The sequence below is a fragment of the Microcaecilia unicolor genome, chromosome 9 (assembly GCF_901765095.1).
Source record: "Microcaecilia unicolor chromosome 9, aMicUni1.1, whole genome shotgun sequence".
Taxonomy (NCBI): Eukaryota; Metazoa; Chordata; class Amphibia; order Gymnophiona; family Siphonopidae; genus Microcaecilia; species Microcaecilia unicolor.
In genome coordinates this window covers 42132496-42158032 of record NC_044039.1, presented here as the reverse complement: position 1 = coordinate 42158032, position 25537 = coordinate 42132496, and the positions used below count along the sequence as shown (strand labels likewise).

The following is a 25537-nucleotide window of genomic DNA, read 5'->3' as shown; positions in this document are numbered from 1 at the left end:
ACCTGCATGCCATCTGCTACTTACAAGGTATGCAGGAGGGACAGCTGTTGGAAGTTTTCAGCTGGTGGGGCTAGGGAATCAGCATAGGTGTGCTGCTACTGGGTGGGCCTCCTCAGGCTTTTCGCTCTATAAATGATCAGCATCTTCAGATTCTCTCTATTCATCAAGTTCACTATGAGTCTACAAGGAACAGAACTTTCCTCTTTATGGCACCTACAGTTTAGCATTTTCTTCTCCAAAAGCTTATGCTTAAACTCTACTACCATCATCAATTGCCTTACCTGTTGATCGAGTTCTATGTTCTATCTGTTGAAACTGAGTTGAGTGTTGGGAGTGATTCTCAAGTCATCACTATTTTATAGCCCTCAGGTTGATCATTTATGGTGTAAAGCTCTTTTTAGATTAAGGCAATTGTGACTTATAAGATCGTTCTTTGATCATGACACATTGGAAGCTACAACTTATTCAAAATACAGGGGCTCGACTGATTTTTGGACTCAGTAAGTTTACTGGTGTATCTGGTTATATCACTGAATTGCATTGGTTGCCAGTAAATAAATAAATTTTATTTAAAGTTGCTTGTTTTATCACATTTTATATGCCGTAACTTCTGAACTTTTAATAAATATAGTTTCTTTTTCTTTATCTGGATTTTCCTCTCACATGTACAATAACCTTATCCTGTATCCTCCTTCTCTTAGCAATATGCATTTTCTTAGTGTGGCTACATTTATATTTTCAGCTTCAATTGAATTTTATTGTACACCGCCTTGTTATTATTGAAAGGGAAGGTGGTATATCAAATATAGTAAACCATAGTAACAGTAGATGACAGCAGATAAAGATCTGCACAATCCATCCAGTTTGCTTGAGAAGATAAACTCATTACATAAGGTATGAGAGCATTTTCCATCTCACAGATAGGCTGCAGAGAATACCTTCTCCTGCTTTAGACTTAGCCTGGCCTCAGAATGACATCCTATAGTATATCTCCTATCAAACTGAGCTCTCTTTTTCATCAAGCACTGCCATTTCCTCCCCTCACCCTCCCCACTGACAGTTTGAACTTCGTGGGTGTGGCTTGGATCTCTTTCAGGGAGAGAAAACTAACAACTTATAGCAGCAGCTTCAGAGAGCATTTTCCATCTCACAGATAGGCTGCAGAGAATACCTTCTCCTGCTTTAGACTTAGCCTGGCCTCAGAATGACATCCTATAGTATATCTCCTATCAAACTGAGCTCTTTTTCATCAAGCACTGCCATTTCCTCCCCTCACCCTCCCCACTGACAGTTTGAACTTCGTGGGTGTGGCTTGGATCTCTTTCAGGGAGAGAAAACTAACAACTTATAGCCAGTGTTGCCAGGTGGGCGGTTTTACCGCCCAATTGGGCGGTTTTCTGCGACCCGCCGCGGGAAATTTTTGCCCGCGGCGGGTTGCGGTTTTTTGGGCTGGTTTTTGGGCTTCAGGGCGGGTTTTTTTTCGGCCGCGGGGGGCGGGGTTAGTGACGTTTTGGGCGGGGCGGATGACGTGGGAGGCGGGGCCGATGACGTGGGAGGCGGGGCCGGTGACGGCGGGGGCGGGGTTGATGACGCGGGGGTGGGGGTGTCAGGGGCGGGGTTTGTGTTTGGGCGGGTTTTGGGCTGTTTCTTGTGCGGGATTGGGTGGGAAAAAAATTTTCCACCTGGCAACCCTGCTTATAGCAGCAGCTTCAGAGAGCATTTTCCATCTCACAGATAGGCTGCAGAGAATACCTTCTCCTGCTTTAGACTTAATCCCACCCACCCTACCCCTCTACCCACCCACCCCTAGAGTGACATGTCTTATATAACCTCCCTATCAACCCACTCATTACTTTACCTCACCCATTTCTATTCTTCTATCACCTTCTCCCACTACTCCAACCAGAGTTACACCTAATCACACTGACCACCCTTCAACATCTTCTGTCCTTCTGTGACTGTTCTCTTGTGCTTGACTGCTTAAATATTTTAAATTTAAATGCTTTACTTTTTGTCTATTAGATTGTAAGCTCTTTGAGCAGGGACTGTCTTTCTTCTGTGTTTGTACAGCGCTGCGTACACTTTGTAGCGCTCTAGAAATGTTAAATAGTAGTAGTAGTAGTAGTATGATGTGATATGTATACCTGATCTTGATTTGTTCATGCTATTTTCAGGACATAATAGAAGTCTGCCCAGCACTGTCCTTGTTCTAACACTTCTAAAGTTGTCCTCAAAGGCCTTGAAAAGCTCCATTCCATCCATTCCAAATCTATCCAATCACAATCAGGGCACAGACCGTAGTCCAGTACTGACTTTGCATCCCAATTATCACTGTTGCCACCTAGTCTCCACTAAGCTTCTTTGGATCGATTCCGTCTAAACAGGATTCCTGTGTATTTATCCCACACATTTTTTAAATTCCGTTATGGGTAGTTCAGAAGCGGAGCAAAGTTGAGCCATGTTGACGGTGCGGAGGAAGAGAGAGTGGACTTCGCACATTTTCAGTGCAACACAATGAAAAAAATAGGCACCGGTGCAACTCCGTTTGAGAGAGCGGTCGCTCCCCCGGCGCCCCACCTAGCCATGCCACTGGGGTAGTTCTGCTTTAAGATAAAGACAGCAGGACTGCAAACCATGAAGGACTTAGAATGAACATGTAAAAGGTATGGGCAGTGTATGGGCACCTATGTTTGTAACAACAGATTGTTGCTTGTACCAGTATATGTAACCACCACGATAACCTGGTTATGTCTGGGTGTGCAGTGATAAATCTATGGTCTCATTATGTCAGTGTTCATAATGAATGAGAGTCATTTGAAGTTGCTGCAGAATACTTTTGTCTGTTATGACTGATTCCATGGTTGGCTATTTGTATTTTTATATGCAGTAGCCAGATGTGACTGTTAGAATAAGCCTCCATCTTACCTTGTACCTTGGGGCGAGTTTCAGCAGCTCTCTCAGAGGGACATCAGAACCCACCACACCCAATAGGATGCCCTCAGATCTCTTAAAAAATCATAAAAAGAGAATTTTTTTCAGACCATGAATGAATGGATCATAAAACATTAAAAACTTATCTGTTCAATTAACTATTAACTAGCCATTGTATGTAATTTGTTATGCTATTGTTAATTGTAGAATCAACAGCAGGAAAGAATCCACCAATAAAGCTAGCACATAGGATCTCAGCAGTGCCACTTAAAGGAATATCAGTTTTAAACCTTCAAGATTTATGCACCCACCTCCTCATTGATTCAATGAGAAATCACTTCAGATGTCAAAATTATCATAACTTCAAATATTCAAACATTAAGAGTTTTGCACATTTCATAATTTATATTATTATAACTTTTATCAAAAAGAACATTCGTCTTCAAGACGTTTTAAAATTCAAGTTGGTCAGAGACCAAATCTGACATGACATGATTCATCACAAAGGCTTTTTCAAGGAATGTCTCCTAGATAGCAAACCACAAAATTAGCAGTTTATCTAGCAGCAAAACTTATATTCTCTTAAAACATACAACTCAACACATACACTCTTATCTTCATCCAACTGAACTCACCTCTACAACAGACATATCTTAGTGTCAAAGATGGCCACCGTTTCAAAACCTCTCCTTTTAAACAAACCCAAAAACAATCATATGACAGGAACAACCAATAACAGCACAGAATACCGGACCTCATTCAAACCAACGACATCTTATTCCCCCCCCCAGATGATCCATGTCTAAAAAAGGCAATTTCTCTTTATGATAAGTCATAGTAAACTGAAGATTGGTATCTACTGTATTAATCAACTTACAAATTCATACAATTGTGCCAATTCCCCAGTCCATACAAAGAAACTTTTATAAGAACATAAGAGTAGCTATATTGGGTCAGACCAATGGTCCATTTAGCCCAGTGTCCTGTTTTGAACAGTGGCCAAGCCAGGTCAAAAGTACCTGGCAGAAACCCAAATTGTGGCAACACTCCATGCTACCAATTCCAAGGCAAGCAGTTGCTTCCCCTTGGAACTTGTCCATATAAACACAGACTGAAAAAAGTATATTTATATGCATGATTTTCCTCAAACCTATCTATCATGTGATTGATGGTTGAGTGTGTTTAAAAGGAGAGGTTTTGAAACGGTGGCCATCTTTGACACTAAGGTACGTCTTTTGAAGATAGTTGGAATGTTGTATATATAATTATGTGTCTATGCCCTTGTGTGCATGTGGTCATAATAGCCGTCCAGTATAGTTAAGGCTTAATGAACATAAGTCGAGAATATCTACTGGTAGTGTACAAGTCCAACACTGGCTTGATAAGGGTCATTCAGTACAAGATATCAAGTGGAGAGTTATAGATAAGATCTCAGTTGGGTGGGAGAGTGGTGATTATAACCATATTTTGACTTATAAAGAACAGAGCTAGATTTATAGACTTAATTCTGCGCAACCTTGGGGTGTAAATACAGAGCTGGAATGGATGTTGTTGGTTTGAATGAGGTCCGGTTTTCTGTTCTATGATTGGTTATTCCTGTCATGTGATTGATTTTGGGTGCTGGTGCTGACATCAGCAGTTGGAAGTGTGTTGCTGACTTCCCCACTGCTCAGATGCCATTAGGGGTCAAACAGAGGTCATCTTCAGCTGCAGGGGCTTGGCCATCTCTACCAGCAACACCAACCATGTGCGTCACTGCTGGGTGGGTCTGGATCAAAATTGGGTGGGCCCCTGCCCACCCGGGCTCACCTTTGACTACATCACTGCAGAAACCATTATCCAGATAAATCTCTTACCAGATGCTGGTTCTGGATATTCAGTGGCCTGTCCAGATAGTGATAGTGAATATCCTTGCAGACTGCCTCAGAACTGTCTGGATAATGTTGGGGTGGTGTGGGGACACAGTGAGGACAGAGCCACGGGGTTTTTTTTGTTACATTTGTACCCCGCGCTTTCCCACTCATGGCAGGCTCAATGCGGCTCACATGGGGCAATGGAGGGTTAAGTGACTTGTCCAGAGTCACAAGGAGCTGCCTGTGCTTGAAGTGGGAATCGAACTCAGTTCCTCAGTTCCCCAGGACCAAAGTCCACCACCCTAACCACTAGGCCACTCCTATTCAGACTGCTATCCAGATAATTACCCAGATAAAATTAGGTTAGAAATTTGGGGGTTGATATTTCTGTTGAAGAGGCGAGTTCAGTTGGATGAAAGGTAAGAGTGTATGTGCTGAGTATGTTTTAAGAGAATGTAAGTTCTGCTGCTAGATAAACTGCTAATTTTGTGGTTTGCTATCTAGGGGACCTTCCTTGAAAAAGCCTGTGTGGCAAAACATGTCATGTCGAATTTGGTCCCTGACCGAATTAAATTTAAAATGTCTTGAAGATGAGTTTTATTTTTGATTAAAAAAGTTATAATAATATAAATTATGAAAAGTTCAAAATTTTTAATGTTTGAATATTTGAAGTTTTGATAATTTTGACATCTGAAGTGATATGCTCAATGGATCAATGAGGAGATGGGTGTATAAATCTTGACGGTTTAAAACTGATATTTCTTTAAGTAGCACCGCTGAGATCCTATGCGCTAACTTTATTGGTGGATTCTTTCTTGCTGTTGACTTTTTAATATAAGAGAACCACCTAGGGTTCTTGATGCTGACCTTGTTCTTTTGATTGTTAATTGTAAGCAACATTGAACTGAAACTAGATTTTGGATAATGTGGGATAAAAGAACAAATAAATAAATAAGACAATTCCATCGAAACCAAAGACAAGCACTGTGCAGATGTGCTGTAATACAAACTTAGTATGTGCAAACCTTTCTAGTACAATAAACGGGAGCAGATGGCTGAAGTATCATTGGAAACTAATAAAATAAGCATTCTGCTGCTATTAAATTATTCAATTAAGGAAGGAAGGAAACCAATGCACATATGGTAACTTATTGTTGATTTTATTAGCAATTTGTGATTTAATTTTAAAGATAAACACCTGGGCTGTCATAAAATAGTTAACGATAGGACAGCTGAAGACACATTGGTTTGTTATTCTGTACTGGACCAGATATTGTGTGATTCAAATGTTGGGGAAGTCACTTAACCCTCCACTGTCTCAGATACAATTTTAGATTGTGAACCCTGCAGCAACAGGGAAATATCTACTGTGACTGAATGTAAATCACCTTGAGCTACTACTGGAAAGGTGTGAGCTAAATATACAAATAATTGTTGTTTCTGAAATTATGAAGAAAGCGCACTGAAAGGCTGTGGACCTCTAAGGAAACCTGTAGGCAAAATGAGGTGAAGATATGGACTACAATAGGCAGTCTATGGATGGTTTTATTGTTAAGTATTGGAGCCAGGGATGGATACCCAAGGGTACCTGCAACCTTTCTGGAAGTCTGCAGCACTGTAGAAGAGATTAGATAACTTGGAATGTAGTTTGAGGGGAAAAAAAACCAAAACTACAAGTTCTCCCCCTCAGTGGTATCTTAGATTAGATCTGTGCAATGGTTCACATTGATTGATTCCATGGTCTACACTGGTGGACTTCCAAATCAGCTGTTTCTATAAATAGGCTTCAGAAATAGGCCACCACCATCTGGACAACAGTAGAGGAAATAGTCAGCATGAATGATTTGGTGAAAAAACTGGACCATAAGAACCCCCGGTGCTAACCTTTTAAATTAAGTAATTGATTTTCTACACATCTATAAGTCTGTATATTTTTGAAAAAGCATATGAAGATTTGAAGTGTTTTGGAGTAATTTTAAGATAACATGTAAGTGGAAAAACAGGACCAGTGACGATACAGTAGATATTTATTTTGGTGGTAAAAGCAATTATTTCCATCAGAACTCTCCACTGAGGTACCAGCTTTTTTTTTCTAATACAGTTCTGTATGTAAGACACTTTTCTATATGCAGCTTTGTAAAATCGATGTTCATTCAGAATGTGCTTGAATCCTTCTATGTATTTTGCAAAAGGCTTCATGTTTACAAAGTCTTTGTAAAATACCAGAAAAAGTCAATTTTTTGGACACCACAGTCTCAATCAGTGATGGCTGTATACAAACATCTATATACAAGAAACCCACAGACAGATGCAGCTACCTCCACAACTCCAGCTTCCACCCTTCACATACAAAAAGATCCATTATTTACAGCCAAGCCACAAGATACCACAGTATCTGCTCGGACCCAGAGGATAGAGACAGACACCTTGAAACCCTGACTGCATCCTTCAAACAGAAAGGCTACAACCCCAAAATAATCTCAGAGAATATTGCCTCCTCCCTCAAAACACCCAGGGAAAATCTGCTACAGTACAAAGAAAAAAAAGCCACAGACAGAATTCCCCTTGTAGTGACATACAACCCAGAGCCGGAAAAACTGAGGAAAATCATAAGAGAACTACAGCCACTACTCCAGGAAGATGAATTACTGAAAGAGATATTCCCATCCCCACCAGTGCTGGCCTTCCAACAGCCACCACATTTAAAACACAAGCTGATCAGAAGTAAACTTCCAACACAGACGGAAAAAGAAAAGGGCACGTTTCCGTGTAACACAGCCAGCTGCAAACTATGCCAAAACATTTCACAAGACCCCACAGTCATTCACAAAGGAAAAATATTCAAAATAAAGGACTATTTTACATGCTCATCTTCCAATGTGGTATATATCATTCAGTGTAAAAAATGTAACGAAGGATGCTATATTGGAGAAACAGACCAGATGCTTAAGACAAGATTCAATCTGCACAGACATCACATGAAAATAGCCGGTGCCAGTCAAGACCCCACCCCTGTGGGCCAACACTTCACAAGACCAGAACACTGCACCAGTGATTTCACAGTAAGAATACTGAAAGGTAATTTTAAAACAATACAGGAACGTAAGATCTTTGAAATAAGAATGATTGAATATTTTGACACACAACTAACAGGACTTAATAAGGATCTGGGTTTTCTAACCCATTATAAACCATAAGCTGTATTTCTCTGTTTATTACTCTCCTCTCACCTACCAACACCCATTCTGTTAGAATATCAATGAAATGCTTTGATGTCCCATGCATACCCCCACCCTCCCACTCTGTCAGACTGTCAAAGTAATGCTTTGATGTTTCTCTTACATATACTACCTGCTTCCACAATTGTTTATTTCTGATCTGACGAAGAAGGGCAACCTTCGAAAGCTAATCAAGAAATGTATTAAGTTATGTCCAATAAAAAAGGTATTATCTTTTCTTTTCCATGTTTTATTTTGTTTGATTTCTATTGATAACCTCTCTACTTAAAATACCAATGGAACCGAACACTCAACGATCTATACAAAATGGAGTGCCATGCCTTATTATTACATCAAAATCACAATGAGGAATCTTTACTCATCTCAGAACAGCTGGTTATTTTCTGGGTGGATTTATTTTATTTTATTGTCAAAAATACCTTTACCATCTATTCTCTATCATCTAATATCCTGGGATAACATCCGTACCAAATCCATTGCTTACAGTCAATTGACAAGCACCAACAGAGAGATCTCAGAGGGTTTGTATTTTCATTTGAGATCTGTGCTTCACATTTTAGTTTTTCTAGAAACCTTACAATCTCTAGCACTGGCCAGCAATTTGTTCTCCAAAAACCAAAAGCAACACAAGGTGGACCATCAGAGGACCTACCGTTTCATTCTTCTTGCTGAAGACAGGCATAGCCACCGTGGTCACGAGCAGCAGACTTTGGGCTTGGGAGGCATAAAGCTGTTATAGCAAGGTGAGAAGATTAAAAATGAATGTTAGAGGTGATGACTGAAAGGGCTGCAGTGCTCTGAGCCAACTATTGTACTGGCACTGACCCCCTCTCCCATCTGTATAGGTGCCTACCCTCCAGCATCAGCTCCACACTTTTCTGAAGCGAGAGTATGTTGCTTTGCTCTCACCGCTGTTCTTTCCTGCACGTTTAAACTTGTGGTTGCCGTGCAGAGGAGAGACAGCACAATGGTGACAGCAGTAAAGGCTGATACGAAGAGGCAGGCTTTTGGTACCCTTGAGCGTTGGCACCTTGAACCAGTCCTAAATGTTAGTCCTACATTTCTGCAGGAAGACAGTCAAGTGTGCCGGGCTATGAATGTTTCATGAGGATGTCACTGATCAGTGACAAGCATAGAAGCTTTTCCCACAAATGCCTGACAAGATGTTTTCTATCATCCTAACAGAAGGAATGGGAAGTAGAGGAGATCCTTGGCGTTTGCCATATAACAATATCTCAATGGTCTAAAACAGCACATTATGAAAAGGGTTAATTTTTAACTCCATGGAGGGCAATTCAAAATATTCCCAGATATTCAGCACCAGCTATTATCCAAATAACAGTGCTGAATATCCATATATGCTGGTGACTGTTGGAGATATCCGGATAATGGCAATTTTTAGCATCACTATCCAGGTACCTATTCATAAAACTTAAGACAGCAATCTTTCTGTCCTAACTTGTCCAGAGAGTTATCCAGATTGCAGCGCTGAATGTCGCCGCTATACGGATACATTTTCGCTCCTTCTTCACTCCGCTTCCATACTGCCCTGGTGTGATCTGAATAATACCTGTGAAAATCAATGATTAGTCCCAATCAGCAGCCCATACCTGGGTAGCACATGCTATGACCCAGATAAGTGCTTTTGAATATAAGGCCGCAAATCTTTTAAATAATGAAAATTAAGAAAGGGGTCTATGAACTGTTCCATCTAAGTTGAGCAGGAGTCCATCAAATGACCTCCCAGTGGGGGGTGCTGTTTCACTAACACATTTTCAATAATGAGGGACAGGCAAGCTCTGCAGGACTCCAAGGAACCTGCCTAACACTAGCAACTGAAAATACCACCACCACCCACTAGCAGCAATGTAGCTGGAGGACACCTGCTCAGCTTAGGGGGAACAGTGGCGCCTATAATGCTTTCTGAGTTAACACAAATGTACATTAGGATAGCTGCAATTACAAGGAAATTAAACAAATTACTGTGCAGTAACTGGATTTGGCTAAAACCTTGCATGCATCACCACAAAGTGAGGATTTATAAACTAGAAAAGCCTAACTGAACAGCCTGATTTGCTCGTCCAGTTATTTACCCTAGGAAAGCCCTGGTGAATACTGCATGTGCTTCTATAGCAGGGGTGGACAACCACGGTCCTCAACCCAGCCTGGTTATCGAGATTTCCACGATAAAAATGCATGAGCTCTATCTGCATACAATGGCAGCAGTACATGCAAATCAATCTCATGCCTATTCATTGTGGAAATCTTGAAAACCCGATCGGGTTGTGGTTGCTACTCCTGTTCTATAGAATGGGTTTAGATTGTAAGCTCTCTCTTTAGATTGTAAGCTCTCCTGAGCAGGGACTGTCCTTCCCCATGTTTAAACTTGTACAGCGCTGCGTAACCCTGGCAGCGCTATAGAAATGCTAAGTAGTAGTAGTAGTAGTGCCTTTAGTTGCATTCAAAAAGGGGTGGAGCTCAGGGCAGGATCAACCTTTTGGTAGGCACTGGACAAACAAGTACATAAGGGACTACCATCATAATATAAATACATTTTAAAAACCTACAAATGGAGCCCCACATGATTCTAACTACAGAAGTAAACTAGCTGAAGAGGAAACAGCAGGTAAGAAGTGTTGCTTACTGAGGCTTCCTGCTGAGTAGAGGACGGAGCACAGGGTTGGAAACAAAGTTGCCAATTCTGCGGTTTGGCCGCAGAATTGGGCGGGTTTCACGCGACCACCGTGGTTTTCATTGAAAGTCGCAGGTTGCGGGATATTAGGCATTTTTTTTGCCGCCGCGGCTGCGGGTTGACTGTTTTTTTCCTGCGGACTAATAGAAGCCCTGCGGAGGCAGGCTGCAGGCTTCTTTTAAATGCCTGAGTGTGCCTGCGCAGTGGTGGGAAGCCTTTCAGAGTTTCACACAGAGAGGGGCATAATTGAACGAAAACGTCTATCTCTATGGGCGTTTATCTCCGAGAACGGATCCATGAAGGGGCGGACCGAACCGTATTTTCGAAAAAAATAGACGTCCATGTTTTATTCGACAATTTGTGAGCTGGGCATTTTTGATTTTCAGTGATAATGGAAAATGAAAGCGCCCAGCTCAAAAACGAATAAATCCAAGGCATTTGTTCGTGGGAGGGGCCAGGATTCGTAGTGCACTGGTCCCCCTCACATGCCAGGACACCAACCAGGCACCCTAGGGGGCCTTTTACAAAAACAAAAAAAAAAGGTAAAAGAGCTCCCAGGTGCATAGCACCCTTCCCTTGTGTGTTGAGCCCCCCCCAAATCCCCCTCAACACCCACTGCCCACAAGTCTACACCATTACTATAGCCCTAAGGGGTGAAGGGGGGCACCTACATGTGGGTACAGTGGGTTTGGGGGGGTTGGACGACTAAGCATTAAGCAGCACAATTGTAACAGGAAGGGGGGGATTGGGCCTGGGTCCACCTGCCTGAAGTCCACTGCACTCCCTAACAACTGCTCCAGGGACCTGCATACTGCTGCCAGGGAGGTGGGTATGACATTTGAGGGTGAAAATAAAAAGTTGTGAAACATCATTTTTTGTGGTGGGAGGGGGTTAGTGACCACTGGGAGAGTCAGGGGAGGTCATCCCCGATTCCCTCTGGGGGTAATCTGGTCATTTAGGGCACTTTTTGGGGCCTTATTCGTGAAAAAACAGGGTCCAGGAAAAGTGCCCTAAATTCTAGCTACAAACGCATACTTTTTTTCCATTATTGGCGAAAGGCGTCCATCTTTCCTCGGCCGATAACCTCGCCCCAGTTCCACCTTCGCCACACCTCCGACACGCCCCCGTCAACTTTGTACGCTTCCGCGATGGAGTGCAGTTGAAAACGTCCAAGTTCGGCTTTCGATTATACCGCGTTATTCGTTTTTGGGAGATAAACGCCTATCTCCTGATTTAGGTCGCAATATAGGCGTTTTTGTCTTTCGATTATAAGCTGGAGAGTCACTCTCTACCTCTTCAGTCTGCCATGTGCGGTAAGTTCAGTAAGTTCTTTTCTTCATGGGGTGGGGAGTCCGTTTATGATTGTGGTTACTTTATTAATATTTATTTATAATATGGTTTATTTACAATATAATATTTAATATAATATCAATATTTATATTGACCTCATTAATATTCATATTGCCCTTATTAATATTCATATTAATATTGGGCTGGTTTGGGGCTGGAAAAATGTTTGCCATTTGGCAACACTGGTTGGAAAGAACAGACAGACCTCTGCAGGCAGTGGTGGATCTGGTACCTCTATCCCCATTTTTCTGTCTGCCAGTAGCTGACTTAACAAGGCAATAAATCTGCCTTGTGAGTCATTGAATTACACATCTGAGAGGTTCCCCTGCAAAATATCTGGGCTCTAGGCCCCTACCTAATTTGCTTATGCATTAATCTACCCTGGTGGAGCTAGGGTGGACAGGGAAGGCCCTGTGCAGACTTTTGCAGGTACATTTGCAGCTGTATATAGAGCCTGAGCTCTTTCATTACAACTTGGGGACCATGGGTCAATTTTAGCAGACAATGGAAAAGGTGCTGGTACTCAATACCCCCAAGTACCCCCTCAAAAAAAGCCCTGGATCTATCTCATGCATATCCATTAGGGATATCCTGAAAATAGAGCTGTCCTGAGGGCTGTGCAGCACAAGGGAGATGGGGGTGCAAAAAATGACTCCCCATCCACTGTCTCCCCTACGGTGGCTAAAGTGCAGTGGGAGGGGTGGAGGTGATAAGGAGCTTGTCGCACAGGTTGCGATTCCGGCTCAAAACACTCCTGACTGAAATACTGGCCTATTTGCAGCACTTGAGGCCTCAACTCCTGCATTCCAATTTGTCCTTTGGCCACACTAACGTGTGTGCATAACAAAACAAACAAAGGTCTCAATTTTGCCAAATTCCAGAGGCATATAAATGGCTCAAGATCAGTCCATAGCAAATTTTCTTCATAGCGTACAAAAGGATATTGGGATCTTCTCGTGTGATATTTGTCTTTTGCACAACTTGGGGGGAGGGGGGAGATTTATTAAAGTGAACTAACATGTGGCAATGGAAAAGGTGCATTAGGTGCAATTCCTCTGTGGTTACAGTTTAGGGCCTTCCCCGGCCTTTTGGGATGGCAGCTGTGTTCAGTGGCGTAGCGAGGGCAGTTGACACCCGGGGCGGTTCGCCGCTGCACCCCCCCCCCCCCCCGGTGCAGCAAGACACCCCCCCCTCATCGTGAGCACGCATTCCCACCCCCGGAGCGGATTCTTACCAAAGGGGGCAGGCGGGAGCCGCTCTGCCCCGATTGCACGACGCTGGGAGCTGCGTCAGCTCCGCTGGTTCCCTGCTCTCTCTGCCCCGGAACAGGAAGTAACCTGTTCCAGGGCAGAGAGAGCAGTGACCCAGCGGAGCTGACACCCCCCCCAGCGGCGTGCACCCCTTCCTACACCAGTGGCTGTGTTGCTTAAAGTTGCTTAAATGGGGAAAAATGTGTTAAAATTAGCTGAACCTCAAAAGGCGTTACCAGTTTTTGCCATTTAGCAGTTAACACGTGGTAATGACACCTGTGTTAACTGCAAGGCGGAGTCCCCACCCATTACACCCTCATAAAATGATGATTCCCATGTTAGCTGTTTAATGTGGCAATTGGTGTGCATTAACAGTTAAGGCACCACTTACCAGTCAACACAGCACCATATTGTCTGTGTGCATTAACACCCTTGTTAAACAGCTAATTGAGCCTTGAAAACAGGATCCTGGATTTCACAGAATAAGTCTCTGGTACCCATCAGAGATCACCAACAGGGACTTATGAAGGGACCAAAGCAGACTGATTAAATTTTTTTCCTTAGGTGGGTTACAAAAATAATACAAACATTTCTATTAAAACAAGAGACAAATCAAAAACAAGAAAATAAACCAAACAGACTGTAAAACATAAAATACACAATACATAAAGATATATTAAATTGGCAACACTCTTATCAGGAGAGGTATACCCACATCCTAACAGGATACCATAGTTTCATAACAAAGTTCAATAGTGCTTTCTACTTCTCCATCACTGGATGTACGGCTGAAGAGTCATCATACAAACTAACACAGAACACAAGGGATACGGCTAGTTGACAGCACAGAAACATGCATTTACCTCTTCAGAGTGTGGCAGCTAGCAATGACACGAATGAACAAACAAATGGATGAATAAGTATATAAATGGAAGAAAGAAAGCACAAAAGGCAGCAGAAACTGACAACCAAAGTCAGAAATAAAGGGACACATTTATCCTACCAACAAGGAAGAACACTACAAAGACTGATAAATTCCAGTTACCAAATGCAAAGGAAGAGAACAAGAGGTGGAAACTAATCCATAATTCTATAAGGTGTGCACTAAAAGGTACTGATTTTACACATAGGGGCTGATGATCAAAAGCAAACACGGGCACTAGAGGATATTAGTGCCATACTAGTGTCCACATTTGCTCCTGCTCCATGATCAGAGCCCTTGAGCACGGAAAACAACACACTCGCAGGCTCTGAAAGCAAGTAGCATGTTAAACAGGGCATTTACTATTCCTCCCCAATGCTCAGTGGGCAGCACTCCAAACATTGGCATTGCTCCTGTGGCAAATCCTATGCCAGCTCGGAGATGATGTTAGGTTTAGCGGAGCATTGAGGAGGAATGGGAAGCCAAGCATTAGAATGGAATAGATGAATGTAAATGCCAAAATTCTGCCTAACCACTATACTGTAAATATGTACATGTCTTAGTAGCATACATTGCCCTACAAAAATAAGGGATCTATTTAAGGATTCCAATTTTGTATCCTACACAACCTATAAAGAGAACCCTATAATTAAATGAGTACACAAAACCGTTACTCTCTTATGTATCAAACATTAAATAGAAATGGAAATATTAACAGTTTTGCGTACTTAGTAGCATATATTGTACAGGTAGGCTACATATGGGTGGAGCCTGAGCAGACCATGGGAAGGACTCACATTTACACGCATAGGGCTAGATTCTATAAATGGCGTCCAAAATTTGGGCATGTTGGAATAAGGCGCGTAGTGCTATTCTATAAAACTGTGTCTACAGTAAGATGTGGTTTATAGAATAGCGCATAGGCTAGGAGAACATGCGTACATCCAGGTGCAGCCATTTACACCACTGAAAACCTGGTGTAAATGTCTGTACCTCAATGTACACACATTACTCAAAATTCTATAACAACACGTGTAAAAATAAGTACATAAGTAATGCCACACTGGGAAAAGACCAAGGGTCCATCGAGCTCAGCATCCTGTCCACGACAGCGGCCAATCCAGGCCAAGGGCACCTGGCAAGCTTCCCAAACGTACAAACATTCTATACATGTTATTCCTGGAATTGTGGATTTTTCCCAAGTCCATTTAGTAGCGGTTTATGGACTTGTCCTTTAAGAAACCGTCTAACCGCTTTTTAAACTCTGCCAAGCTAACCGCCTTCACCACATTCTCTGGCAACGAATTCCAGAGTTTAATTATGCGTTGGATGAAGAAACATTTTCTCCAATTTGTTTTAAATTTACTACACTGTAGTTTCATCGCATGCCCCCTAGTCCTAGTATTTTTGGAAAGCGTGAACAGACGCTTCACATCCACCTGTTCCACTCCACTCATTATTTTATATACCTCTATCATGTTTCCCCCCTCAGCCATCTCTTCTCCAAGCTGATTGACATACCCAAAGGTATGGAAAACAGGTGTGAGGATGTTACAATGCCGTTGTATCGCTCCATGGTGCGACCGCACCTTGAGTATTGTGTTCAATTCTGGTCGCCGCATCTCAAGAAAGATATAGTAGAATTGGAAAAGATGCAGCAAAGGGCGACTAAAATGATAGCGGGGATGGGACAACTTCCCTATGAAGAAAGACTAAGGAGGCTAGGGCTTTTCAGCTTGAAGAAGAGACGGCTGAGGGGAGACATGATAGAGGTATATAAAATAATGAGTGGAGTGGAACAGGTGGATGTGAAGCGTCTGTTCACGCTTTCCAAAAATACTAGGACTAGGGGGCATGCGATGAAACTACAGTGTAGTAAATTTAAAACAAATCGGAGAAAATGTTTCTTCACCCAACGCATAATTAAACTCTGGACTTCGTTGCCAGAGAACGTGGTGAAGGCAGTTAGCTTGGCAGAGTTTAAAAAGGGGTTAGGCGGTTTCCTAAAGGACAAGTCCATAAACCACTACTAAATGGACTTGGGAAAAATCCACAATTCCAGGAATAACATGTATAGAATATTTGTACGTTTGGGAAGCTTGCCAGGTGCCCTTGGCCTGGATTGGCCGCTGTCGTGGACAGGATGCTGGGCTTGATGGACCCTTGGTCTTTTCCCAGTGTGGCATTACTTATGTACTTATGTAATATACCCACACTCTTCCCATGGCCATGCTCCCTTTTTTGCTATCCGCATTGGAATTTACATGTGCCTCTTGTTAGAATACGCCTAAAAAGAAGTGTGCATAAATTCCAATTATTGCCAAATAGTGATCACAATTGGTTCTTATCAGTCAATTATTATCACTGGCTCGTTACCCAATGAGTGCTACTTGCTGCGCTTTATATAGAATCCAGGGGATAACGTACAGAATACTGTAAGTTACATGTGCACCACCAGATTTTAGGCACACACACCAGTCTTATGGGTACTGTAAGTGCTTACCTCCATCTTACAGGCACGCATTCTCACTGTTACACTATAAAGAAAAGGGATCTATTTAAGATTTCCAATGCATATGTTCCTTTATCGAATAGACTCTGTAGTACCAGGTACCCAGTTATACAATTACCCCCCATGTGGCCACATATGCTCCCAATGGGTCATCAGAACCTACAATTATTACTATAGCTGATGTTTTTATTACCATGGAACATATCCAAGACATTTCATCTTTGATGTATTTCCAGCAATGTAATTTTGATACTAAATTATCCAAATGCAGATTGCTGCAAGAGAATACTGGACAGAGCAGCTCATTTCTGCTTGGTGGACCACTATTCCTAAATGATACTTTAGCATGCTCAAGATCTCCACCTTCAAGGTACCTCTAGAACACCTATTCTGATATGTTCTGGAGCACTTACTGTAAACAGTTAACTTTGCATATACCATGAGAGAAATGAACCTCATTCCTAAGCCTGGGTATGTTGGGTAGTATCTAACTCTCTCAAAAATTTACTGCTATTGCTCACCTTAGTACTTGCCTTCTGACACTGAACCTCTTTCTGGAGTTCATAAAATGTAATATGTACAAGCAACATATCAAGGTGTGCTTGGAAGACCCTTTCAACTGGGCAAGTAGTGCCCAATATAGTTTGAACTATTTCTGTATCTTTTTGCTATATTTTCTTGGTCTCTGATTGCATTGCTTGATACTTAAGAATATTCTCTTTATCCATATACTGTACAGAATAGCTGCTTGGTATCAACACTTCAGTTAGCAATGTAAGAGTGTCCCTATGCTACAACTTTCCTCTATACCCCGGAAGACTTACAAAATATATGGCAGAGAATGTTTCATACATTTCTCTTCTGTGAATCATGGCCAAATATCTAAATTTTCCCCGCATAGTCCTGATTTTCCCCATAATATCATGCATCTGGGACTATATTGCCAGGCCTAATATGGCCACCATTTCCTGTTTTCAATTCATTCTGTGGAACATCATCGTTTCAGTATTTTCTTCTAGCTAAAGGCATATAGGGCACACATAGAACATGATAACTTCTCCTTTCTCAACCTAGTGCCACATCTCCATCAGGTCATACAAGCAGAGAGGTTGTCTCAGTCCAGGACTCTTATATAAGATGAAAATGAATGTGTTTGCCTATGTCCATAATCCATTTCTCCTTCAGACATTTTATTCTGAAAGTATCAAAAATTACCGAAGAGGTCTTTTGCATATTTGTTGTGGTACACTGTAGAACTTGTATAACATGGATCTCAGGGTCTAAGACATTTGACCATGTTATAAGTGAATCTGCATTCTATAAATGACGTTTTAAATTGCGTGTGCAAATTTGGGTGTGCACCCAATTTATGCAAACAATTTAATTAAATAACAAACCAGTTAGTGCTGCTAATTGGGAGCTATCAATTATCAGTACTGATTTGCATTAATTAAAAATTACACAAATTTACGCATTGCTCCAAAAAGGGCGTGTGGCTATGGGAGAGACATCAGCGGATTAGAAGTGTTCCCACAATTTATGCTCGCTGTTATAGAATAAGGGGATCTGCACCTAATTTAGGTACAGGAATTTACACCAAGATTTTGTTGGTGTAAATGGTCACACCTAAACGTACTCATGGTTCCCGGCACAGTGCTATTCTATAAACTGCGCCTAACTTCTATAAACAGCACCTAAACACTATTTTTTTCAGCACCGATCTTTAGGTGCGATTTACTGAATTTACCTCTATATGCAGTCTACAGTGTAATATTTAATAGCAAAAAAAGGGTCTAACTCTTGACCATATTATAAGTGAGCCCACGTTATATTGAGTCATGCTATATGGGGGACTGTAGTATATAAGTAAATAAAAAACAAAAAAGAGATAACTCAAATAGTCAATCTTTCCATCTAGACCTTGATAAATAAATATTTAACTCAAATGTCCATTTACAGAGAAGAAATACTGAATACCACGAGAACTAGCAATTATTTCCAGACAAGACCTATGTTCAGATGACCAAAAGTTCATCTACACTTTTTTTGTTCCATGGAATTGTGGGGTTGTTTCCAGAGACCTCTTCCTTTTCCTTCCAGCTACTTTCCACCCAAACTCCTAAAGTGGAAGAATGAAAACTTTCACTCCAGGTACTTACAGCACTGTCCATGTAAGCCTCTGTCCATATGACGTCATGATTGTGGCTGATAACCATTGGACGACTGAGAACATGGAGGTATTCCATCACATTCTCCTGAACATCCGCCAGAGTGGAAATCTGAGTATAGTATCCTCAATGGAGAAACAGAAACTATTGTCAGTTTTTCTTTTTTTATTAGAGTCTTGTTTTCAACTGCCCTTACACATATAACATTTTCTTGAAGGACTATTTACAAAAATGCAATTAAATATAAGCTCTCTGAGAAACTATTAATTGCTGAAAAATATAGAAAAGACACAGAATCATAGAGGAATTCTAAGTATGCAGAAGACTACTGTGATCTTGTCTCAGATCTTTGTAGGACTGTCAAAAGATTGCTTGAGAAATATTCCACAACCTCCTTTCCGGACCAAGAGTGAATGTAGGGAATACATCAGCCTTTGATGGCCATAAACTGGTTTGGTTTTCAGAATATTCCTAATGTCTATGCCAAAGAAATTTGCATACAATTGAGGAATGTGCAAACAAGTACCTTGTGTATATTCATTATACAATCTTGACTGGTTCACAGCACTCAGGAAGTGTTGGGCACTCCTGGTGTAGTGTCAGTAGGTGGAAGTTTCCTTTTTAGTAGGTATAATGGTCATGGAGAAAACTAGTGCATAGATGAAGAGGCTATGTGGTAGAAAAAAGTGCAAGGAACATAAGAAGAGTGCTAGTATGCACCGATAACAGACTTTATTAAAAGGATAACATGCTGTGGTATACAATGCCAAAGTCATGTTGGGATATTTTGTCCACTGTGAGAACACTCTTGAGGACCTATATATAGTGGTAATTTGGTCTGCTGTATATAAGGAATTGGATAATGCAAACCGCCCACTATGATCCTTAGCTCCAATTCTGTTTTTCTTTCACCCTGAGGAAGACATGTACCAAAACATGGCCATGTAGGGTTTTATGATTACTTTTAATAAAGTCTCTTACTGGTGCATGCTACTTTTCTTCTTGTGTTCCATGGAGAAAACTAGAACAAAAGAACCTAAGTACCACCATACAGTGCCAAATCAATGGTCCACCAAGCCCAGAATCCTGTCTCTGACAATGGTCAATCCAGTTCATTTAGAACTATCTGGTTGAGTGTAACAGAAAGATCCCTTTTCTGTTGCTCATTCATAAGAAAACATGATCCCTATGTCAACCCGGCTAACAATTGTTAATGAATCTAATCTCCAGAAACTTATCCAAACCTTTAAAACCTATCATATTAATAATGATCTCAACCTCCAGCAACTTACTCAATAGCTTATGTGTTAGCTAAAAAAAGTAGTTCTTAAATTTCTACTGAATCTGCTATCCTACCAGCTTATTTGAGAGGTATCCTCTAAACTCTGTACTATTCATAAGGATACATAACTATTTTCAATCAATCTAATCCACCCCACTCATAATTTATAAACTTATCACATCTTCTCTCAGTTGTCTCTTGTACATGCTGAAGAGTCCAAACCTGTTTAGACTTTCTTTATTACTGAGTTCTTTCATCCATTTATTATTTTTACTACCCTAGTTCTCCTACATCTACGGGTGAGGCTGAACCATAGTTCTGTATAAAGCCATTATGATATTCTCATTTTTTAAATTTTCAGTTCCTTTCCAAATAATTTCTAACATTCGATCTGCTTTTAGGACCATTGCTGCACACTGAACTGAAGATTTCAACATACCTATTCAGAATAATCACTTAAAAAATACTACACAACCCAACCATAGGGCTCTTCAGCACTTAGAGTTGTTGAATAGCATAACTTATAGCTGTATAGGCAGGTTCCTACTAGTTTTAGCCACCAGTCCCACAATCTATTTTTAGGAAAAGATTTTTACATATGCACATAAAAAACCAAAATGTTCTGGAACTGTTTTTTTCCATGCTGTAGAAGGTGCTGCATGGTTATCACGTTGGTTTCCGGGACAGAATACTTTGAAACTCAGTGCTGAGTCAGGCTGGAATGCAAGCGATTTGTAAGAACACATGTGGGAAGAGTGGCATCTGATAAATGTTTTGTTTTCATGACCTTTTATGATTATGTGCAAGCAGAAAACTACTTTAAACAATAACAAGAACTCAGATTGAAGAACAGCTTCAGAGCATTTTGGTTTTATGTGCATACTAGTAAAAAAGCCCCGTTTCTGATGCAAATGAAACGGGGGCTAGCAAGGTTTTCTTCTGTGTGCATGTGGGAGTGTGTGTGTCCCTGCCCTCTGCCCTCTCTCCCCTCCCCCCTCTGAGTCTTTCACTGCTTTGCTGTGCTTTCCTTCACTGACTGTTTGTGTTACAGAGAGGGCGGGGCAGACACTCATGGGGAAACCGGATATCTCTCCCCCTTCACACTTCCGGCTGGAGGCTTCATAGAACCCTACATGGCCATGTTTTGGTACATGTCTTCCTCAGGGTGAAAGAAAAACAGAATTGGAGCTAAGGATCATAGTGTTGCCTTTTATATAGAGATATATATATAAACAATTTTCCTTAAAAGTAGACTGTGAACACCACCTATGCTCTGTCTAGACTCTGCTCATGCGACCACCCACATATAAAAATACACTCCACTGAAGATACATCTTGAGAAAATTGAGAAGGATCCAGTATCTTTTGGATCAACCAGTTTTTGGTTTAGTGGTACGAAGTCTACTTTTGCTGTTACTGGGTTATAGTAATAGTATTTACATAGGATATCAAAAAAGATTGATCAAGACATTACAAATAATCCAGAATATGGCTGTACGCTTAATATATCAGGCTCATACATATGATAGAGTTACCTCTCTTCTGATTGATTTACATTGGGCTGCCAGTTGAGGCCTATGTTTGTTTTAAGGTTTGTACAATAATTTTCAAAGTATTTAATGGCCAGACTGCGCTATAGATGTCAAAGTTATTAGATCTTCTGTCTAGGAATAACAGCTTGCGAGATACTATGATACAGTGGATTCCGGTTAACTGGGACACCGCTTAATCAAGGTGGCCACATATTTGGCTCAAAATTCGGAGAATGGAAACAAGCAGTTTTAAAGGTGCAATGGTTTTGCTTATTTGGAACAACGTGCTGTTTATTTGGGACAGTAACGTATGTAAAACATCACTGATACGTCACCAACACCTGAAGTTTATATGGGTTGCCGTGTTGGCGTACATGTGCTGCTGTTGGGTGTGTTGTGTTCCATCTGTGGCGTGCGCTGAAAAAATATGAAGATCTTATACCTGTCAAACTAGTAACTTATATCCTTGAAGCTACAGAAGAAGTGACAAACCAGGATGCAGCAGATTTATTTCTGGATTAAAACTATTTTTCATGCAGGAAGGTGGTCCAGTTACTGCTCTTTTTTTTAACAGTAACATGTCAACTTCGTTTTTGGGGGTAGCTGCTTATTTGGAGAAATGTACTATAGTCCCAATCAGGCTTAATTTCAAAAGAGAAGGGCGCCCATCTTTCGATACAAATTGGGAGATGGGCGTCCTTCTCTCAGGGTCGCCCAAATTGGCATAACCAAAAGCCGATTTTGGGCGTCCCCAACTGCTTCCTGTCACGGGGATGACCAAAGTTCCCGGGGGCGTGTCGGAGGTGTAGTGAAGGTGGGACCGTGGCGTGCCTAACAGATGGGCATCCTCAAGCGATAATGGAAAAAAGAAGGGCGTCCCTGACGAACACTTGGCAGACTTTACTTGGTCCTGATGTGACAGCATTATATACCAATCTTCCACAGCAGAATGTTATGGATGTTGCCTGTGACTATCTTGGGGTAGCTGGAGTGTCAGATGGTAGGTTACGTGTGTTGCGTCAACTTCTGACTTGGGTTGTTTGTCAGAATTATTTTCAATTTCAAAATAGGTTTTATGTACAAAAATGTGGGGTAGCGATGGGAGCTACTGTTGCCCCATCGCTGGCCTGTTTGTACATGACCTGTTTTGAAGAACGGTCGGCATGTTTATGCGTCCCCTTGGTACACTAACATTCTGCTGTGGAAGAGGTATATTGATGTTTTGGAAGGGGCCCAGAGCTCATTTGGAGAAATTTTTGACCTGGCTTAATAGTGTTGACCCACATATTAAGTTCACGGCCCGCATTGCTGATCAAGAAATAGAATTTCTAGACATTAAAATTCTGAAAACAGAACAAAATGAGTTCTGTACTATTAGCTATAGGAAAAGCACTGATCGCAATACTCTATTGCACTACTCTAGCTTTCATCATCGGGCGCTTAGGAGGGGGTTCCCTGTTGGACAGTTTTTAAGATTACGAAGGGTATGCTCTACCGTTTCAGAATTTAAAATCCAGGCCAAACGTATGTCACAAAGGTTTGCCTCTAGAGGGTACCTGATCAATATAATAAGAAAGGCATATAAACGAGCGTTATATGCCCATAGGTCGTGGTTACTGTTATCTAAACCTAAAATAATACAAAACAACATAGCATGTGTTCTCTCGTTTTCCAGGAGGGCTCCGCATGTTGGTGCTCTCATACATACATTTTGGCATGTACTAGCTGTGCATCCGGAATTTAGTCAGCACCCCAAAATCGCTTATTCCCGTACAGCTAACTTGGGTGAATTATTGAAGCGATCGAGGCCTGAGATAACAGCGGGTCATCATGGCCCATGCGGGAAATGTGTATATTGTAGCTATTCTCCGCACACCACGTGGGTTGGGATCCCTGGGACCACCAAAAAGTTTTATTTATGAAATATCACCTCCTGTGTAAGTGAACGGGTGATTTATTGTATATGGCATACTAAGCGCCAGCTCAAATACAGACCTGCTGATCATGCCAGCAATATACGACGGGGGAAAATGGATGCCCCATTAGTCTCCCATTGGATTGAGTATAACCACACCGTTGAAGATCTACAGTGTGTGGTATTAATCCAATTATCTATGGAGCGGGGCAGTGACGTGAGCGCGGCGCTTTTGTCAACTGAGCAGAGGTCTCAACCTCGAGGTGGAATGGGCTTGAGTAGATGTGATTGTTGGGAGCTGTGAGTGCAGCTGCGATAACATTTAACTTCCGGGGGTGGGAGTAGCGGTATTCAGGTTCAGCGGTGCGATCTGAAAGGTGGCCGCCTTGGACGGTGCATCCCTGTGAGTGAATAGCCAGACAGAGGGTGAAATGATTTATGATAAATGGTTTGATGATTGTGATAGGGTTGACCATAGGGTTTAGTGTGTGTGTGTATACACACACACACACACGTGTTATTTATTGTAGGATTGGGATTGTAAATGGTTCCTCCTGATGACGAACACTTCGAAATGCGATTTCGCATAGAGGAGCTAGAGGAGCTTGGGTGGATTTAAGTGAAACCGGAAGGGGTTCACAGTGGTTGCCTATGGAAGCTCTCGCCAAGCCATGAATTGTCCTTGATGAAGCCGGGTGTCCTGTCATGTAAAATTGGCTCCGTTGACTACCTGGACAGCACAAGTCTTTACCGTTTTTAGTGGCGGAAGAAACTGCTTCAGGTGTTTTTGAAACATTCACAAGATTGTAATGAGCTTGGGACAAAAGTCTCTACGGAAGACTGTGCTGGTTCTAATTGGAGCATAATGGACATAGTGCTTTAAACTCAATTTAACTATATTGATATACTTATATGTATAAAAAGTGGATACAACAGTGTTATGTAACAAGGATAAAAGGTGTACGATGCACGGTTTGTGTGAGTGAGTGCGTAGGCTGCACAGAGTTTTATGGGTTTAAGGGGGTATTTAAATAAAGTATATTATTATTTAGTAGAAAGTAACAGGGTACTGTGTTTATTGTTCTTTAAATGTAAACCACATAGAACTTGTAAGGTGTTTGCGGAATACAAGAATATTTGTTATGTAATGTAATGCCTCAGGTACAAACTTAGATTGTGAGCCCTCCTGGGACAGAGAAATATCCAGTGTACCTGAATGTAACTCACCTTGAGCTACTACTGAAAAAGGTGTGAGCAAAATCTAAATAAATAAATTTAAAAAAATGTAAAGTGTGTATTTACAGAATAGTAGCCAGATTATTGTCATTTACACATGTATGTCTTCACATATGCATGTAAATGACTAGCATACATGCATTTACACACATACATGCCATTTAAGTTTCAAAGTTTCAAGTACCATAACATTTTTTGTTTTAGTTCTTTAAAAAGATACCGCAGCCTATTAAAACTCTTGGGTATATGGTTAGTGTAGCGTCATTTTTCAGTCAAAGTTCACATTGATAGAAGTAGTTTAAGTGTACTGGATTCCTAGCTCTACTTTGTCCTGAAACTCCCAATAGTGTAAGACTACTGAAAAAAACATATTAAAGGAATGAAAACAGTAGAAGTAAACATTAGATCTGTCTGTGGTTGTCACTGATATTTCATTTACCTTTATTATTGCAGGCTATCCATTTCACATTTTCTGCAAACGTGACCTCTCTTCCAATAAGATAAGTGAACAAGCGGACCTGAGCAGTGAGAATATAAAAACAAACATCACATCCAGTCTCTGCCTTGCCTTGAAATGAGATTTCTTCCCTCCATTAGAAACCAATGCCAGATGACAGTAGAAGTGTTACCAAGAAGAAGAATGGGCTTTCGTTTG

General features: G+C 41.3%; 1 protein-coding gene across 1 annotated transcript in view; it reads right to left on the bottom strand.

Moving 5' to 3' along the window:
- CACNA2D4 (calcium voltage-gated channel auxiliary subunit alpha2delta 4) overlaps nt 1-25537 on the bottom strand; it is a 531111-nt gene that overhangs the window by 380290 nt on the left and 125284 nt on the right. The window contains 4 exon segments of the mRNA XM_030214826.1: nt 2926-3006; nt 8676-8753; nt 18909-19042; nt 25322-25400. Of these exon segments, the coding sequence (XP_030070686.1) occupies nt 2926-3006; nt 8676-8753; nt 18909-19042; nt 25322-25400 (372 nt within the window).